This window comes from Rhea americana, unplaced genomic scaffold, assembly GCF_003343005.1.
Source record: "Rhea americana isolate MKP2758 unplaced genomic scaffold, rheAme1 scaffold_111, whole genome shotgun sequence".
In the NCBI taxonomy this organism is placed as follows: domain Eukaryota; kingdom Metazoa; phylum Chordata; class Aves; order Rheiformes; family Rheidae; genus Rhea; species Rhea americana.
This window is the reverse complement of record NW_028185162.1, coordinates 705,705-726,036: the sequence shown is the minus strand read 5'-3', so window position 1 is coordinate 726,036 and position 20,332 is coordinate 705,705. Positions and strand designations below refer to the sequence as shown.

At 46.0% G+C, this 20,332-nt stretch overlaps 1 protein-coding gene across 1 annotated transcript in view; it reads right to left on the bottom strand.

The window, feature by feature from the left end:
• Window positions 1-20,332, bottom strand: part of MYBBP1A (MYB binding protein 1a) — a gene marked incomplete at its 5' end in the record, with an annotated part of 57,694 nt that continues 37,362 nt past the window's right edge. Inside the window, 4 exons of the mRNA XM_085314656.1 lie at window positions 1-616; window positions 1,905-2,029; window positions 3,224-3,325; window positions 13,813-13,926. Of these exons, the coding sequence (XP_085170782.1) occupies window positions 133-616; window positions 1,905-2,029; window positions 3,224-3,325; window positions 13,813-13,926 (825 nt within the window). The remainder of the gene's footprint in view (window positions 617-1,904; window positions 2,030-3,223; window positions 3,326-13,812; window positions 13,927-20,332) is intronic.

Below are 20,332 nucleotides of genomic sequence, written 5' to 3'. Positions count from 1 at the left end.
TCAGCTTTAGAGCTCAGTGTCACGGAAGGTTTATTAAAATTCMAGGAGGGTGTAAAAAATATAGTTATAAAGGTATTAAAAGAGTCCTCCRAGCCACACTGGCCCTACCAGGCCTGGATGAGTCCATGGAGTTTACTCCTGCAGTACTGGAGCCTTTTTCACTTTTCTTTTCTTCTTGGCTTTGCCCTGTTTCWTTTGGGTCTCCTGGTTGATGTTGCCCTTGGCTTTCTTTGCAGCTGGAACCTGCTCAGCTTCATTATTTGCATCACCTTTCCTTTTTCTGTTCCTCTTCTTCTTTCTCCTTTTCTTGTCAGCCACAGCATCTTCTCCATTAACAGCTTCTTCACCACCTGCCAATTTGGGTTTCTTGTGTTTCTTGCTACCTGGCACGAGGCCTTTCTTCTGCTCAGGGGTGTCCGTTCCCTCGACCTGTTCCTCTGGAGCTGCTATGGCTCCATCTTCACTAGCTACTGGTGCTACACCGTTCTCCTGGATGCGTTTCTTGCGATTCTTGCGTTTTTTGCTCTCTGGCAGGAAGCCTTTCTTCTTCCGCTTGAGTAGCTCTGCTCCCTGGGCAGGCTTAYTGGCAACTGCTGTCTTCTCTTTCTTAGGTTTCCTGCAGAAAGAACGCCAGATATCAAGAGCAACTCAGTTTATAGCCAGGAGCAGCAGGATCCATGCTATAGGCAGGCGAAAAACAGGCAGAAGCACGAAAACATTGGAGAAGGCATARGCATGCTGCAAGGAAAAGCACTACCCCGGAGATGGTCCTCACTTCRCACGTGGGGCTGATTCACTGAACTGCAAGAAGATGGACCAGGATGCAAGCAGTCACCAAGATACCCATTCCACAGACCGGATAATGCTGTACTTAACACCTTCTCCAGCACATTCGCCTTTGGGCCCATGCAAGGCTTTCAAAGTGCTGTCTRTCTGTCCAGGATGACAGTCCCAGCAAGGTCTTCACTGCACTAACAATCCCAAAAGATATTTCCAGCAACACCCCTGCCTCCGACCACACCAGGTTCACCTAGGCAACTTCTACATGCATGCAAGAGTGGCCACCTCTGCTCTCTTCTCTGGCAGAACCAGGCAATGGCTTTACCACCATCCAGTCTACATCCATCTGCACCAGCTCAGCCAGGAATCCTGAAAAGGAATCCAGCTCTAACGCCATGACCTGATTTTTTTTATGTGAAGGTTTTTTGGAGAATTTTTCAAGTTGCRTCTCTTCATGAGCTGTCTCAGCAACTTGGTGCCAACATCTGCCTCTCAGCACCTCTGCCAGGGTTCAGGCCACAACCCACCCTTGCTGTAGGATTGTTCCAACTCACCTGCACAGAGATCTCTGGGCATCAAAGCAGGCTGGCACCAACAGTGATAGCAGTCTATGCCTCTGAACTCCAATCCTTTCCCCACCCAGCAAACATAAACTCAGTATTTCCTACTCAAACTTTAGCAACCCCCCTCCTTCCCAGCAGCAGTCTCTGCTCACTGCTAAAACAGGCCCTGTCCTTGGGCCAAACATGGCAGTACAGCACCAAGGGACCTGCGTAAGCCAGGAAAAGGGAGAAAGGACAAACCAGCTGCCATGGGGGAAGTGTCACAGGGCTGGGTGAGGCTGGCATGCTCTGCCAGTCTGCTCAAGGCATTAGAASGGGGACACGACAACAGTTTCAGCTGCCATATATGATTCCTCCCTGCCTGCAAGTCCTTTCACAACGAGCCATGTGCAAGCATTTTCCCCAGAGCCTCTTGCTGCTGCTCAGGCCACCCCTACACTGAAACCAGARCCACAGCTTCCTGTCACTAGCCTTCCTCCTTTCCCACATCAGCAAAGATGAGTAGGACAGGCACTCGGCCCCCTAGGCAAGCCAAGGGGCCAGAATGCCACGCATACATACGTATGATTCAGCCACCGCATGACGTTCCAGTACAGAGAGTCGAGACGTGCTGACTTTGCAATGCCTTCTTGCTGGTTCAGAGCTACCAGCACTTTGTCCACCTCCACCAACTCCACATGCAACTTCTGCAAGAGGCAAAAGTGCAAACTATCAATCTTCAGAGTAAACTCAGGGTGGGCACTCACAGCACCAAGGACAGGCCGTGCTCAGGACAAACTGATGGCAGGAACACACAAACCTGCCCGGCTCCTCCAAGCTGCTGTCCTGAGCCCATTCACAGCAACATTTAATCTGGGGGCAAAAACTAGTGAGTCTCAGCATGCCACCAGCTACAGTTGCTTAAAAACTGGACCCTTAGCATGAGAGACATGGGTCAAACAGCTAGAACTGTACTGGTATCAAAGGGATTGAATGGTCCTTTGGACCTCTCTCCTTTCCAGCCCATGGCTGGGGGTGAGCGGGAGAAGACACAGGACTACGTACCCATCTAAAAGAAAAGCAGCAGCACTTTCTGTCTGGTTTCTAAAGGATGCAGTCATGCTGCCTCTGGCTGCCTCTTCAGCTTTTGTGACCCCCACTGGACAATCTCAGTAACGTAGGCAGAAGGAGGTGTCTCAAAGGCTATTCAGTTTGTACAGCAGCCTTGGAAATATTCTCTCCCCATCACCCACTTTCCTGTTAGGTCTTCACAAAGAAACAGACTGCAGTGTGAGCCCAGTGCTTATCAGTAGGAAACTGGGCTTCAGCAATTCTGATTGTGTTCTTTTGCTCCAGTAAATAAGACCACACTGGAGACTTATTTTGTCACCTATTASAAAAATCTTCACATATTCAAAAAAAGTCACTTTTCAATAGGGAAAACAAAGCTCCAACACAAAGCCACACTCCACTCACAGAGCCTCTGAGTGAGAATAGCAACACAACCCTTGGGGCTCAGTGATGAGGAGAGCGCACTCATCTGGGACAAAAACCAGCTCGCTCTCACCGTCCCCCCAGACCCTAATTTTGTAAGCAAGGAGATGCCACATGCATTTACAGAACTCCAAACAAGCTCTTAAGCAAGCGCTTGGAGACAGCTCACAAGAACTATGTACTACTCCTTCAGACATGAGGGCTCTTTCTGTCCTCAAATCCAGCTRGGCATTCCCTCCACAGGGACCTTAAGAAATAAGGAGGGATGYAGCGACGGAGCAGTCACATGGTATAATTCAGGTGTGACATCTGAAAGAGGCCTTAGTGGTGTTCAGAAGAAGGGTCACTCGTCACACGGCYGCTGTGGTAGGGAGCCAAGCCTGCCCGGGCTCAGGTCCCGCACTCACCTGCTGGGTCACGGTTTTGAGAAGGAAGTTCAATAGCTCCAAGTTCCTGGCAACTTTCTCTTTCTCAGCCTTCACCCGAAACTGGTCAGCCACTCTCAAACTCTGCAAGGTAAAGAGGGAGGTGGAGGAGGAGCATACATTAAATGGAGAAACAAATCACTCTCCTCAGAGAAAGCAGAAAATGAGCAATTAGCAGGATAAACATGTCACCAAAACAACTCTGGAACAGCAAAATCCAGCAAACTGGATTCCAAGCTCTGGAAATGCTCGGGAGGGTAAGTGGGAAAGGTGATGCTGCTGCCTAAGTTAATTACAAACCAACCAGACAAAACAAGAGCAAGGCGTAACCCTGCTGCTCTCCCTATTTTCTAAACCAAAGCACAACTGGGGACATGTTGCTGCCTCCTGGAGAAAAAGAGGAAAAGCAATATCCCCTGCACGGAAAGGCCAGGAGACTACGAATCAACGGCCTCACCTGAGGGACAACCAGCAAGTCGGCTGCAGAACTGGCATCACACACAAGGCACTAACGCAAAAATCCATTAACACTTCCGCCAAGGGAATCCCAGGGGCCAGCGCTGGAACAGGGCTTGTCAATCAAGCTTAAGTTCTCCGAAAAGGACTGAGGGAAAAGCTTGTCCTTCCTCTTTAAGCTACAAGGTTTCTGAGATATCAAAAGATCTGGCTTAGGGGCAAATCACTCCAGAGATAGGTCAAATAAAAGCCAGAGTGAGTTACTAGCGGAGAAGGGCACAAATAGCCACTGCAAGGCAGCCGGATCAAAGAGGCGGCCCGGGGCTCAGGGGTGCTGATGCTTTGCCCACAGCYGGTCCACGCAGCCCTGCTTACGCCGCAGTTTCCTTCCCCTTTGCTTTTCTGTGTGAATGCACATGTCAGYGTGCACGGTACGAGATGGGACTCACGGGCACACGCTCGTGCCGGACAGCGGCGTGCCCCAAGCCTGGCCGACCCCGGTGCGGGGCACCGCGCGCCCTGAGCTATGATGCCTGCACGGGTTCCTCCCMTCGAGGCCTGCTTCTCCAGAGGAGGCTGCATGGGTGGCAAAGCCCACCCCTGCCCGGAGTTCGAGCTCACCAGCCCCCCGAGGGGCACCCCAGACTCACACAACAGGAGAACACGACGGCCAGCAGGAGTCTAACAAACATCTTCAGCAGACAAAGTGGGAAAACCAGATTATATGTCTGCAGGAATTGCTACTTCCGCACAGAATGAACAGGATTCCACACCCTGGAAGGATATTGGGTTTTTTTTTGTTTGTTTGTTTTTTCTCTACACAGTAACAAAACAGTTATTTCTTGGTCAGAATGGGTCACACAAGCCCTGTATTAGAGGGCCACCATGATCTGCTGGCTGCAATTCATGTTGCAACTTCATCTGACTGTCAGTAACTTGCTAATTACTCCCTCCTGATAGACAGAAGYGCTACGACTCTCTTCCAGAGCTGTCATTAACCTGCAAGGTCACATAATTCAATAGCTCTGAAGTCTCTCAGGTAAAAGGAGAAACAAACACTAGGGTGTGCGATTAAAAATAAGCACATGCAGGATACAACATCCCATGGGCCACGCACACTCCATTTACTACACTTACTGCAGTAAATAATAATCAGCAAATCAATTATGAAAACCAGATTGATTTGCACATAATTTTTCTTTGCAGTGTTAAGAAACAAGAGGCTAACAGATATTATYTGTAGTTGAAATAGCTTTCAGAGATGCTATTTATGTCCCAATCCCTAGTATGCTACGTTGCGAGCAAGTTCACGGCAAGAGAAAGTCAGTACAGACTGGCAGCTCTTGAGGACAGAAACYGGAGGAAGCAGAGCAGTTGTGTGAGGAGCAACTATAAGGAAGTCAGTTATCATTTGATCTTTTTAATATACACAAACATTTTAGAATTAAGAATAAATTGCATTTTCTTTTCTCTGTAGATGAGGCATCCCTTTAAAACATGCAGGTCTAACTAGGTCTTTTCTTGCTGCCATCCTCATGTCTCAAATTATCCTGATGTTTGCTAGCATTTGAAGCAAATCCTACTGAAGTCAACARAAAAATCCTATTGCTCTGAACACCACTTGAGGGGCTGCTTTCAGAAGCAATTAACRCTCACATTTCTCCCCCAAAGTCCACAAGCAGTTCTCTGGAATGTGCATCTAGTTCGGTGTCCCAAGCGAATGCATGCAAAACTGCAGAACAWAAATGGCAGCTTGATAGCTGTACAGAAGACACCACTGGTCCAGCAACATCAGGGCAGGAAAATGAAACATCTAAATTAAAGGAAGTGTTTTGCGTGAGCCTGGAAACATCAGCATAAGCATAAATAGCCAGAGGCAATCCAGCAGATCTAGGTGCTGTACAAACAAGTAACTCCATACTAAAATGGACCATTTTTAAATGGCTCTCAAAGACCAGGAAGGAACAAGGAAGCGGGTGGGGGTGGCTGGAGAAGCTAAAGCAGTAAAGCAGCAGTAGATAATTAAACCCTACATTATGCAATAGTTTCTCTGGTCCAGAAGCTGGATGGATTGGCTTTAAGGGAGCTGGATCCAAATAAAGTTTTACCTTCCGTCTCTTAGTATATGCTTTTCCCCTTCGCTACAAAGGGCGTAACAGAAATTTACTCCAAAGAGCACAGACTCTTGCAACTCCACATCTGATATAGCTGGGACAGTCCAACCTCCTTAACAACTCGAGTCCAATTCCTGCTCAGGACAGTGTCACTTACGAGCCTGGTCTCATCACTGCTATCTCGGAGCACCTCTCCATTGCGTGTTATGCAAGATGGTATCTTCTGCCATGCATTGCATCACTCTCACCCTCCTGCAGCAGGCAGTGTACTCAATGCAGCATTTGCTTCGGCGGGGTACATGTTAGGATGCAACATCAACACAAACATACATTTAATGTAATGGTTACATTAAAAAAGCTGATTTCAACTGCCTCGGGTAACCATTCCCTAAGGACAAAATCCCAAATCTTTTCAATGGGGTCTAGGTCCAAACCTCAGGAGCAGCTTTCCCAAGTATTTGTCATAAATTCTTGCTGTATACAGTATTGACTATTCTCTGTACACTGTGGGTTTGCAAAGCTGATGCTTTGGTGTGCACTGTAACTCAGCTATCTGAAAGATGCAATTAGCATCGCCACCCTAATTGTGCAGGTCAATCATTTTATAGGCCTACTGCATTTTCATTTGGAGAATGTGAAGATGATGACCATAAAAATAAAGCAAAAGCTATTATGTAACAGATGGTGAACTACAACACATGGCAAATATGCCTTAGAAAGAAAAATAGTATTTCAGTGATCTGCAGCACCCTTAACTAAGCTTCAAACACTGATTAGATTGCAGAAGATTTGCACAAGATTGGCAAGTACCTCCATTTTACATAGCAAGACTGAGGCACCAAGCAGTAGTTTTCCTTTCAGCTATGTTACCAGTCAGTGGTGGAAAGTTAAGTGAAAACCCAGAAAAACTTGTCTAACCACCTGTTCTGTGATGCTCTGCCATGTGCTATTTGCAAAGGTATCAAACCCTTCTTTCTCCGACCCTTTGAAAACATGACTGAATTAGAAGTCAAATAAGTCAAATAACCCAGCCACTTCCCACTAAAAGCAGAGAGCACGTAGCACATATTCAACAGCCACACTTGCACCGCTTGCTKATTATATTATTTTTCTGCCATTTTCTGCAGTTGCTACTCTGCCCCTTTGGGARCCACCAGTCCCACTTGACACCAAATTGCAGCTTGGTGATACCTGCAAACACATTCCTGTACATCTGAGCTGCCAGCGCATCTGGGCTGGTCATTTTCCAAAGGGAAAAAATATAAAGGCAGATTTCATAGCTGTAACTCCCAYCTCATCTCAAGCCAACAACCAGCAGCACAGTTCCTGCCTCGCCCCACATGGATTCGGCTGGCAGAGATGGTTTTGGCTTGTTAGGTCAGATGCATGCTGCCTCCAAAGGCCTCTGCCTCTTTCGGGAGGATGGTGCTCCTGAATCAGTTGTCCTCTGCTTCTAGGATTTCTACATGGAGAATCTCCCCCACCAGCATGATGTCAATCAATACTTCTCGTATTACTAATTCCTGCATCAAATATCATCCWGCTACTACAGCATCCAACCTTCACTCCTCCACCACTTGCTGCATTTCACAGCATTCCTTAATGGTCACAATGTCCATATAAAATATTTGTTAGAGACCATGAGATGCTGCGATACCCACAGTAACACAGTCCTACGAGCAGGACAGAGAGCTTATAGCTAAAATGGAGTGTTAACCACATAGCTCCAAACTCAGACTCCCTGGTAGGAGAAGGTCCAAGTCCAAGACCCTACAGAAATCTCCAGTAGGGCAAAAGTTGGGGCATGTACACCTAGAAACAAAGCCAGCATCCCAGCCACTGGCCAGCCTTCCCTGCAGGCGTGATGGTGACAAGTTGTTACAGGAAGTCAAGTAATGTTTCTGGAAGTCTCCATGTTCCCTGCAACCTTCACTTGCCTGCACCTCTTCCCCTTTCCCAGGTACCAGAGTGGGGCACCTGCTTAGCTCAGATTCCAGAGATGTGCAGCAGCATCTCAGACTCCAGAGGAGCACTCTGCTACCAAGACATAGAAGCACATTTCCTAGCCAAGCGTTTGAACACCAGTTAATAATTACACATTCCCAACACATCCTTCAGCCTACTGCATCGTTGAAACCAAACAGCCCCTCCCCACCGGGGGATCACCGGACAGATCTGTCACTGCTCCGTGAGTGGAGAGCCTCGGTCAACCTGCATTCTTTCCGCATGCCGCGCTATCTCCATCCTTCCCCCTCCTCCCACGTAGCAGACCTGATGCTGATGGATAAATGTGCAGATTCATGGCTGAATACCGTTCCAAGTGCTTCTGCAAAATATATACCTCCACCCACCCCGCACAGCCTTACACTCCCGGCACAGCTCGAGGATCCTAAGGTAAATTCATCTCCAGCAGCAAGCAGCTCAGCGAGATTTCCACCCCACTGAGTGTCTGCGGTCACACTGAAATATGGCTAAAGAGGTCTGAACTTGAGATGTCGACTGGTTTCAYGCATGATGGTGGATGCCAGAGCTTTGCCCTAGCTCCATGCAGCGTGCCAGAGCCAGGACACAACCCRGCATTTTGGTGCAGTTGCAGCTCAGCTCCCTCTGGGGGACTCACATGCAGAGGGACCCCAGTGAGCGGTTTAGGAGCCCCAGGAGCAACTGCCCCTTCCACGTGCCAAAGCACAGGATTTCCCATGCCACCTTCCAGGCGGGCTGAGAGGTTTGGGAGGGGCACAGCCTTCCTCTCCTTGTTAGAGGCTAATAACGAACTGACAACCAAACGAGGTGTTTTAGCATTCTGTATGCTTATGGCCCCCGTTATTATCCTATATAAGCACCTTCGTTTCATCTGTAATTATTCTCACGCTGCTCCTGAGAGGGAAGCCAGCATTATTCCCTTCGCTTTACAGAGGCTCAGAGAGGCTAAATAACACGCCTGAGTCACGCAGGCTGTGACGGAGCCAAGAACCAACTCTGTGCTTCTTAAACCCAAACACGCCACCTCCAGCTAGTTCCTTCCAAGACAATATTCGYTATACAACAGAAGAAGCCAGGCTTGAGTTAGGGTCAAATAATGGAAAACAAAGAGCAGAGGAGGGAAGAGTACCACATTTCCTACTAGTCTCCGTCTAGCTACAGAGGCGCCTACCAACTCCACGCGTGCAACGTGCACAAGCACGTATCTGCAGGGAGAAGTTCTCACAGCATCCACCCAAACAGCAGCTGCTACTGAGAGCTCAAAGGAGGAATAAAGCCACTGAAAATCCCTCCCTAAGCTGTTCTCCCTCACTAAATTTTCTACAGACTGAAAGTGCAAGTGCTCAAATTTTATTTCCCTGCATCTCTGCAGAAACTGCAGAGATAGGACTCTTCACCAGATTCACCAGACAGCAGCCCGTGCTCACCCTGAAGCAGGGGGTGAGCAAAGGTTCTGCATCGTGCGCGCACCTTGCAATGGGGAGGAAGCGAGAGACGCTGGACCGGGCATCAGAGTGAAACCCAGCCACAGGGTTTCTTAGTCTGGAAAAACCCAGAAGCAGCAGAAACAGGTCATCAAAATCCTCAACTGGGAAGGAAACCACTAAGCTCCTGCTTTGTTCCCAGCCATGAGGCAGAAAAAGAGAGTAAGGGACTAAGCAGACCCATATGCCGACGGGTATAACTAAAGGGCATTTTCTGCAATGTTTATTTTGGCTGTTTTTAGAGGGAGGAGTCCAAAATTGAGAAACTGTTCTCACAGAAAATGTCAATGTTTTCCCAAGTATAAAAATCTGATAAGTTTTTTCCATAGCTCATAAGAAAATGCAGCTGGGAAAAACCATACAGGACAGCTGAGGGAACAGGGGGAATGAATTCTCCACAGAGACATCCAGTACTTTGAAAGCATGTCAAAGATATCAGCTAAATCACTACTGGCCTCATTTTACAAGCTAAGAGGTTGAGAAAGGGCAATGAATTAAGATTTTATAAGGATGGACAGATAACAGTTCAGGCAATCTTCAATCCTCAAGAAAAAAAAAGAGACAAATGACTTTTTTAGAGATTTGATGAAGTCACCATACAAATTAATACACCGATAATCAAATGTGATGTCCTTCAGAAAAGAAGGGCAYGTCTACACTACAAGGTTACACAGTATTACCCTCCTCATATGCTGAGTGGCTCCATCTAGTTAGTCTAAACCTCTTGCAGACCATCACAACCTCAAAACAACCCTCTAAAGCCACACAGTAAGTCTTCAGAGCGCCTACTGTAACTTTCGGACTATGTGAGTCCTGAAAAAGAGGTCTTAGGTTACCAACACCAGCCTTCATACAGATCACAAGACACTATGTAACCCCAGGTCCATCTACGTTTATGCCTCTCTACACAAAAATGACTTCCCACCAAGTCCAAGTCTAAATAACCACCTAAGGGGAAGGAGGCATCACATACCTCTCGTTAGGGTTATGTGCATGTTTATCTGAATGTCTCCAATACTGGCGACTGGAAGCGCTTCGGTCTCGTGCTGGAGGCTCAGTCAGAGATCAGATTTTGTGAGCATTTTTACATTCCAGGATGAATTGATACCATTTTGGTTTTAAATCAGCCAACTCAAGCACTGCCTGCTCTCCCCCTCCCTCATTCAGGATACAACACAGACAAAAAGGGGAAGGAAAAAAAATAATAAAAGTTGGGCCTTTCCTATTGTGTACTTACTGCAGAAGACAGACAAAGGAAACCCTCAGGAAACTGCTCTTTACACACCATGGAAAGCAGCTTTACCAGCATTTTTTCTGAGGTCTGCTTTGCTTTGAAGTTGCTCAGTCATGAAAATACACTTTTTCTGCAATAGTCCTCAAAATCCTTTTTCACTTCTTTACTTTCACGCTGTAACTGCGAGTTTCAGCATTAGTCAGRGGAGTTACATGAGTACATTGGTCCAGGAGGGCAAGCCAGTCCCTGGGAAAGGGATGCCACAAAAAGGTAGCGAAACTATGTATTCAGATCCTGTAGCTTCCTGCCCCAAATCTGTCAGTGAGTTACTAAAAATCTGGCATGCCTTCAGGATCATTCAAAAGTCAACACAGCAATAATATATCAGAAAGAAAACATGCATACCTACCAAGGGGGACAAAAACCAAAACATGCCCACAAGGAAAACTGGGAAAGAAGAAAGACCATTTAGCTCTGCTGAGCTGAAAGACAAAAGTTCTGCCACTAGCATCATTACATKACTCTGGGCTGTTCATCTGAACCCACAGTAACCAGTATCTTCCAGAGATAACATGCGGATGGATATCATTATCCAACATGATGGGCTATTTTGAAGTCAAGTTAGGAAACAGTCAGATTATCCTAGCAGAAAGAGGGTCTCTGGGATGAATCAGGAGACCCGATTTTGATTTTTTGCTTCAGCTCTCAGCTAAGCGTGTCATCTAAAAAAACAAGAACTGTAGTAAACTAAACACATTAGCTCTTTAGTTTCTGCAAAATGCTTTCTTCATTACATTAACAGGTCACTGGTTGGAATTTCCTCTGTAAAGCACCTACTGATAAAAGAACAAAGCACTTCGTGCAAGAGGAAGGAGTTTCTGCCAGATGCTCTAGCGTCTCAGGCAAGCTCTGTTACTTACAACATGAAGCAATGCTATTTGTTTATGCCATAAATACAACCAAGTTGTCCAGACTCCCAAGATTAGGATAAACTTAAACAGCTGCAGCAAGGCTCTGTTTTTTCTGAAGTARCCTATTCAGGACCTGTGAGGTCAAAACTGTGCCAGAGCTATCTCTCTACTTCCTCACCTCTGCCTGCTGCTCAGTAAAAACAGATCACAGGGCAGCCCCAGGGCCCAGGGACATGGCTTTCTGCCCCGGTGGCCCAGAAGAACAATCCAAAAGCACCAAGAACAGCAGAGCTCTTACAAGAACAAATCCACTCCTGCTAGGATACCAAGACTTACCCTGCTGAAAGCAAGGAGATGGCAAGCATGAATCCATCATGACTGCAATATATGTTTTATAAGTATGCTTAAACATCTTGAGAACAAATAAGGTCAAGTAAGCTTATGAAAGCACAAGAGCCATTGCCCCGCAGCAGCCCAAGCTGCTATTTGAGGAAACTGTCTCTTCCTTTAAAGCTCCTACTGACTGATTCTCTCGTCTGCCTCTTAGTTTTACGGTAATAATTCAGTGATATCCAAGACTGCAGTTTTCTCRGATTATTTCTTTCCCAACTCCAGCACATATCAGAGCCCAAGACCATCCCAGGCTCCCTGCTCATGACCAAGAGATGTGCAGATATAAAGGTCAATYGCTGAGGAAAGAGAGGATGAGAAAACAGGTATCAAGAGACAGCATCCCACCGGGGGGGTGGGACTAGATGATCTCCAGAGGTCCCTTCAACCTCAATCATTCTGTGATTSTGTGTGTGTGTATCTACCTACAGAGCACCCTGTCAAAAACACTTTGTCGGGGCTTTTTCAGAGCGACCAAAAAAGAGAATTAGCACCCAAATGCCACTGCCAGTTATCAGTATTCAAGGGCCTGTTGCTGGCAGGGTACCTTGGACAGTCCAAATAAACTGACAGTATTTCCCAGGAATTTCTCTTGAAGCACAGATGACTACAGAAATGAGAAGCACAGCAGAAGCTCTAGTAGCAAAGCTCATTAAAATGTTGGATGGGTTGCAAGACGATAAACCTTCTCTGGCAAGGACAGCATAAAGGCACTGCAAATGTCTGTGGTTTCCCAGTGAATCACTCCAACTCCTACAGGTATTCAGCTGCTGGAGAGAAACATGGAGATGACAGGGTTGGGAGGAGTGGCATGTTTTATGTAGCTGGAAAATAAAATCATACCTGACTCCACCTATTGGGCTTCTGATGCAATCATTAAATAAAACCTATTTAATGAAACCCAGGATTACCTGCTGCCTCAAGAATTATAAACACTACCTCTGAATTCTTTGAATTAAGTTTGCTTAGATTTTGTTCCTCCTAAACAAAGGAAAATAGAGCTAATCATTCTGTTCCAACAGAGTAAATTGCAGAATGGCCTAAATTACCRTGTAACCAGCACTTAAAAAAATAAGTAAAGAAGGAAAGCTACATTTAGAAAGGGCAATACTATAGTTACGTAGGAAAACCAAGACTGGAAACTCCCATGTCATCAAGTTTGAATCTATGATGTGTCACCACATCGTAACATTAATTTGGCTGTTTGGTTCCCCCCATGTCAATCCGCACAAGTATAATTGGATGGCATTTGCTCCTTCAGACTCCTGTCCCACAGATCAGCTCCTACAAAACAGCTGCACCCACAAGCTATCTTCAGGTACAATTTGCATGTGCAACCACATCAGAAGCCCTGCGATCTTTGCACCACTATTTCTTCTGTACAAATTATTTGCCAATATATTTTAAGGTTTCCTTGCTAAACAATATTAGCAAGRGAGCCTGGTTCAGAATGCCTGCAATGCACCAGGAAGCTGAAGTCTAAGGATCCAGACCTCAGCTCTCTTTAGTCCAGAAGTTTATCCAAATACAGGACTTCCATAACACTTTGTGAAATTAAGTCAATATTCACGACACCTTCCAATTCAAAACTTGTTTTTGAAAGCCACCTAAAACTGGCCTGTACAAGTATATTCCCTAAAACTCATCCTCTGTCTCTTGGATCCATATGCAGGCACTGCGGAGCTGAAGCAGGCATATTTCTGGCACTCTGTATGTTCTCTAAAACTCAGGCTCCGTCTCTTGTACTGCTTAGCTATACCAAGCACACTTCTGGCACTGTATGTGTGTGTGTATATGTATGTGTGTATATATAAATACACACACACACATATATATGTGAACAGCAGTGTTACAAGAGTGCTTTAATCCTGGCTGGAGACCCTGGAGTCCCTGCTCAGACCMGGTGCAGGCAGGCACAACTCCACTGACATCAGTTCAGTAGAGCATGTCCGCATCCATTAGGTGCTATCCATACATTTAACATGTTGAAGCCTGTTACCTCTGTCACTTGGCTGATACTTTCTCTGATCAATTCCTCCCACTCCTCCTCCGTCATGGAGAGCTTCAGCTCACGAAGTGGCAAAACCTTCTGGAGAAGCAAACATGCCTGGGCCTGGAAGAGAAATGAGAGAAGAGACGTGAAACCCTGCACTTTCTTGGGAAGGTGCCTCCARTGCACATACACCACCGAGACAAACAGCTGAGCACAGTATCTGGAGAATGCCATGGCGCAGATGTCACCCCCAACATGTACGCAACTCTCCCAGGGAACACGCTTGAGACCCTGGTTAAGTCTGACCTTACTGAAGGGTTTTGGTTGAAGGTACACATTTAAAAGGGCCAAAGGGAAGGAAAGGGATTGCCTTGCTTCCAGATTTAGGTGTTAGTATCTGAAATGTGTTTTAGTAGCTGCTTTTAGTGCATCACCYTCAGTCTCCAAAAGTTTTCAGGCAGCCCTTTGTGCAACTCTACCCTTTACTGCACCCTGATGAATGCAGTAGGTACAAATAAACTAAAAAAGCTGACAGGGTAGCAAGTGCTCCATTTCAAAGGAAACCTAGATGGAAACTGCTGTTCAGAGCAGCACTCAGCATTGCCCTGGAGTCAAACTCCTTCATTAAATCTATATGTTAGCACAGCAATGAAAAGAGTAACCACTGGAAAACCAGTTGGAATCTGCAATCTTCTCACATATCTTYTTCTATCCCAGATTTCCTATTTTAAGGCTTTCTAAGGTACAAGGGAAAATGCAACAATACACAAAGGAAGTGATAAAAAAAAGCATGAGAATAGACTAATAAGGATTAGTGCAAACAGTGTAGAGGATTTAAAGGGGACATTTTCTTAACAGCATGGAGTCAGCAAGCAAACTCTACCCACATATAAAGACAAATTGCTCCCTCCAGATGCCACCACATAGGCCTAAATTGAATACAGGTATAAATACCAAAAACCATTGGGAATTATATCAAGAATTCACCTCACCTGAAGAAAGCCAGCACTGCCCCTTTCTAACCGCACACCATAACTGAACCTACCCTAGAGACAACGGAGTAGTTTGTAAAACTCTTTAATGAAGATAYCACTGAGATCCAAAATCTAAGAGGCCTCAAGGAAAAAAAAAATCAACATAACAATACCCAGCCTGGACTCCACACACCCCTGGGGTCCAAAGGAGCAACCTAGAAAACCTGTATTAGKAGGCTTACAACTACTTATTGAAAAATTGAAAGAGGAGGCAAGTGGGGAAATCTGCATTTCCCCAGAGCAGTAAGACCAACCAAGACAGGCAATTAGGTACAACACACCAAAAGCTCAGGAAGGGCCACGTTCCCCGTCCAACACATACTCTAGGTTTCTGCGACTGAGCGACCGGCATTTGTCAAAGCCCACAGGCACCAAATGCAGCCTTTTCGTAACGACACATCCGCTGCTGGCCGTGGCTAGAGGGACAGGACACTGCATGCGAGACCTCCACTGGGTAGTTTCAGAGCTCGTATTTGTGTTACGACACATAATATCATGGATCTGTGTAAGCTTACTTCCAGTTTACACCAGTATAGCCCAGGAAGAGAATTATGCATACAGAACAAGCCTTCCTTCACAAACAGGAATTCTGTTTGTTACTTGGGGGGGAGAAAACGGGTAAAAAACCCGACAGTAATACATCAAAAGATGCATGTTGATTTAACGAGAGAGCAAGCACCTACGCCCTGTTCCAGGCGGGCAAGCTTACGTACTTCTTGCTATTATGGGGAGATTGCGTCTTGCAGAAGAAATTACAGCATAGTTGTGTATGTACCAAATACAGTGGAAAGCCACTTCAGTGCAATTACAAAGCAAGCACGACCCTCGGAGTACACAAAAAGCCGTAATTCATCCGGAAAGACTCAGGCAGGGTCACAAGCCTCAAGGCACCATCTCTTCTTTGGCAATTACAAAAGACATTCATACTGCACATGGGTGCAAAGCGAAGAGAAGGGTCCTTTTAAGCAGCCCTGAAGGTATCTCAGGACACCAGATTTACTCAAGACGCTCAGCGAGGGCCGCAGGCAACAGCGACAAGGGTCTGTTCAGGAATCACACCAGTCAGCAGGGGGTGGGAGCACTGCAAGTCCGCGAGAAAAGAGGAGATGAAAAGAAATCAAAGCTGTTCAAAGGAGCAAGGGGCTCTGGACACCTGAGACTCAAATGCTGGACTGGCAGAAGAGACCCTAAAAAGGACTTAGGCCTCAGTAAGCATCAAGCATGAAAATGATTTAAAAGAAAAAAAAAAACACAAAAAAAACCCTTCTGTTTGTAATAAATCATGAAGTCAAAATCCCCAGTCTTTGAGAATCCTGGCTATTGCTATGACTTTTTAGTAATTTTTTCACACTCATATAACTTTCATGCTTCCAGCTCATATTAGATTCAAGCAAAGAGAAAATAAGTTTTGTTTCATGTAATTAGAACATTGCTATTGCTGTAATCAAAGCACTCCTGAGTTTCTTGATTGTTTTTTCACTCAAAGATAATTTAGTACCAAGTGTGAACCTCTTTTTTATTTTTACTCTTTCGAATGAGAAGATTTGCTTGTTCGTTGGAATCAGATTTACCTTAAGAGCTCAGCCAGAGAGTAAACGTGACACTAATAATTACAGTCTCCTCAGTGCCCAGTACTCACGCTGTGTTGCAGGGCAAGGTTACCAAATTTATCTCACAGCCTCCTCTGTTCCTGGTGCTAATAACTAACATGCAGCTCTCCTATAGTCTATTTTTCCAAAGCAAACTGTATAGTTAACTCCTTTTGCAAATGGAGGAAATTAAACCATCAAAAGAAGAACTGAAATGAATCGGTCAGAGAAATCAGGGGCAGAAACTAAATCAAAACTAAAACACTGTTCTTCCGTCCCAGTCCAATGATATAACCACTAAGAAACAACACTTCCCACTTCTCCCAGAGACGTCACCCCAGCCCAACAAGTTCAAACTGAAATAGGAGAAGCAGCAGCAGTTCTCTTTAGAGAGAGGCACAAGCACCACACCTTGCTCACAGCACCTACCGGCACGTGAAGGAGGATCCTGGATGTCATCAGGAGCTTGCTTAACAAACTGGCACAAACTTTTTCCCTTGCACAAACTGGAAACTCCTACCTCCTGACCAAGATTTTTGGAAAGCGAGACCACACACACAGCACCTCCGGAGGAGAAAGGCCATCTCAGCTAGTACAGAGCTTTTGCATCAGAACACCCTTAACTCCCAAAACGTCTCACAGACCATCATCTATCTACCCTCAGCATGTTCCTGATGTGCCTTTTATACATGACACATGGAGCAGCTGCAAATGCTTTGCCATCACCTCGCAGACCGGCAGCCATCTGAAGTTTGGAGAAGTTCTCCTGGAAGATCCAGCACAGACCTGGAGCCCAATACTCGCCTCCCAGCTCTGCCCTGCTGCCTCCTTCTCCGCCTCAGCACCACTTGTTTTTTGGAACATCCTACAAGCAGCTGGCACTTCTGGAAGCTGCCAGAATAACACTGATCCCAGTGATACCATAGAGGATTCTCTGCATTTGCTCAGCACCAAACTGAGCTTGCCAAGTTCCCACGACAGGCAAGCTCCGTGCTATAAACACGGTCAGAAACAGCAGAAGACCCAAGAGTTCCCAACTACCAAACCCTGGTCCAGTTCAGAAAAGACCCCCATATGTACAAAATCTGGAATGCAAATGTGTGAAAACAGCTACAAGCAGTGAGAATCATACTATAGTTTTTCTCTTTAAGGCCAGGAGGGAACGCCGCAGCCCATCTTGTACCCTAGGAGGCACCTAGCTCCTTCACCAAAGCTTTTTCTCCTTAATTCTAGCTAAAAGAAAAAGAAAAAAGTAAAAAGAAAAAAGAAAAAGAAAAACCTATGAAATAGTACAATGATAAATAAAAGCAAACAAAGATATCAGTTACATACATACATACATACTCCCACATATATCTATCAACCGTATGACTAAACAGGGCAGAAACGCTCATTATCAGTCTACGTGGGAGAAGAGAACAAACACGAACCAGCCGCAGTGCCGACCCGGTGGGCTCCTGCCAGCTTTGTTTCTTTCTTTCTTATCTACAATGATTGCACAAAATGCTGCTCAGTATAAATGCTCCAGATTTCTCTCTGAAGTAGTAAGCAGCGTCCCTGCTTACCGAGTAACCAAGATGTGCCGGTAATTCTCAGATGTGCTCACCTGGCGCATTTAGCAGCTCAGAAGGGGAGCAATCCGGGTGGCTATACAACACGCCTTTACCCTTCGCAGTAAAGGACAAGACGTTCAGCCTGACTATTTAAAAAGGCAAGGAATGGATTAACCCCTACCACTTCAGCCACTGTTTTTTTATTGAAAGTAAACGTCGACTGCAGGTGTAGCCGTGGAGGTCAGAACAGCGGCTCTCCAAGTCCCYGTGCAGGAGAGTCGCTGCCGGCAAGCAGACCAAGGCGTCTTTCCATCACTGCAGTCGTGAAGGAGAAAAGCCAAAAACAAACMACCCTTTGCAATGGTGCAGAGATTATGCTTGCAATGTTCAAGAGACGCAGGCATGACCTAAATTCAGGGCTGTTTTTCAAGGAAAGCACAYTGTTAATAGGAAGATACTTCTTTCTGCTGCAAAGAGAAATGCTTTTGTTTTCAGTCCCCAGTGTTTTGCAAGGCTAGCTGGAAGAGGCTTTGCAAGCAAGTGGGGGGAGGGGGGGGAGAGATACCACACAAACACACTCTCATCAGAGACACCAAAATCAGCAGTCACCCAATGTCACCATCAGAGGAGCAAGAAACTGAAGACGCGGCCACACTGCAGCACTGCAGACACAAAGTCTGAATTTTCACACAGTCGTTTTGCCTGATAATCTCAAAGCAGCGTGCAGGCTACACCTAATTTACCATCCCAGCCCCCTTAGGTGTTTCCATTTACACAAGAGGGGCAATAGGTTTAACTGGCTTGCCTGAAGCACATGGCAGTACGGGACTAATCTTCTTAAGGCTGCACTAGGACAGTATTTGAGCTATGTCAGACCTCACACATCAGAACAGTAGCAGAGGGGAAGAGAAGGGCATTAATAGTCAGGATACTAAAGTTTTCACTTTCCAAAKTTTGGAGACCTTTTCTCATTCTACCCTTCCTTAAAAACAGGCAAGCAAACAAAAAACCTACCATTCTTGTAACATCTAAACACGACCTTGTGCTGCCAACCCGTCCAGGGCTCGCAGCCACCGTGGAGGCTGCAATCACATAGATCCCGTGCTGCACGCATGACAAATGTCGCTCGGAAAGCTGGGGTAAAAGAGCACATGCCAAGCACGTGGGAAATGCTAARCGCGTTTCCTTTTGATTTTAAGGAATAGTCAAGTTTCCCAGTTAGCTGCAATTTGTTATATGTTAAAGCAAAACAAAGAACAAGCTCCCACTAACAAGTGACTTGACTATAGGAGAATAATCTGCCATTTATTATCATAGTGCAGGACAACTGGAGCCCCAAGGCAAAAGTCCCTTCCAATTACTGTCAAAGCTTGGGTAAAAAGAAAGCAAAGGGCACACAAAGCCACGAACCAAGTGCCAAACTGGCCCCATTTCTGCTCCTTTCGTTGTTCCACTACTCTATTTTTACATTTGCACAGGGTGTGGGATGGAGAGAAAGGCTCCAACAGAGCAGTCTGGAGTTTYGCAGCTTGCTCTTCATTTCTCTACCCCATTTCTTCTGTGCATTTTACCAGTTCTGTGCCCTTAAACTACAGGTCTGTTTGCTGACCGTTGGCAGGCAGAGTCCAGGTCAGGACTCAGCTCCAGAGCTTACTCAAAAGGACAAATTACGAGAGTGAAAGGAAAACAGTGGTGCTCTCTACACCAGAGAGCAAATTCACAGCATGCAACACAGAAGCAACAGCAATTCAGTATATGCCCTACAAATATGCAACGCTTTCCTAATGTACCTTGACACATTATAATCAGAATTACAAAATATCAAAGTAATCCATGGAGCTCTCCGACTTTGCAGGCAAGACAGACGACCTTGCTGGAACTGCTGGGGCAGTATTTAATGGAGCGCTTAAACTCATGATGAACTTTAAAGTCTGGAGTTTCACACAGCCCGCTGACCTCGACGGGAGCAAACTGCAAATTCTCCTGGGGAGCTAAAGGAGGGGAGGAGAGGAGGAAAAAAAAAAAAAAGGACCCTTTCCTAAAGTAAGTAGTACATGTCAGAAACGATCCTTCAAAATCCTTAGTCAGTATTGCCACTGAACTAGCATCAAGTGGCAACTATTTACTTAAAACACACAAAAATCTTATTTGAAGGCTTGAGGAGTAAAAGGTGAAGCCCACAGACAACTAGGAAGCATTTGCCAGACCAGTTCCCCTCACTGCACAGGCTGCGGCGCAGGAGCCCGTGCACGGCGCACGCAGACGTGCTTCATTCGTGCTGCCATTCAAGGGGCGGGTGGGTAAAAAAAAGCCCTGTGTGTGGCTCAACACGACTATTTGGTGGTGGTGG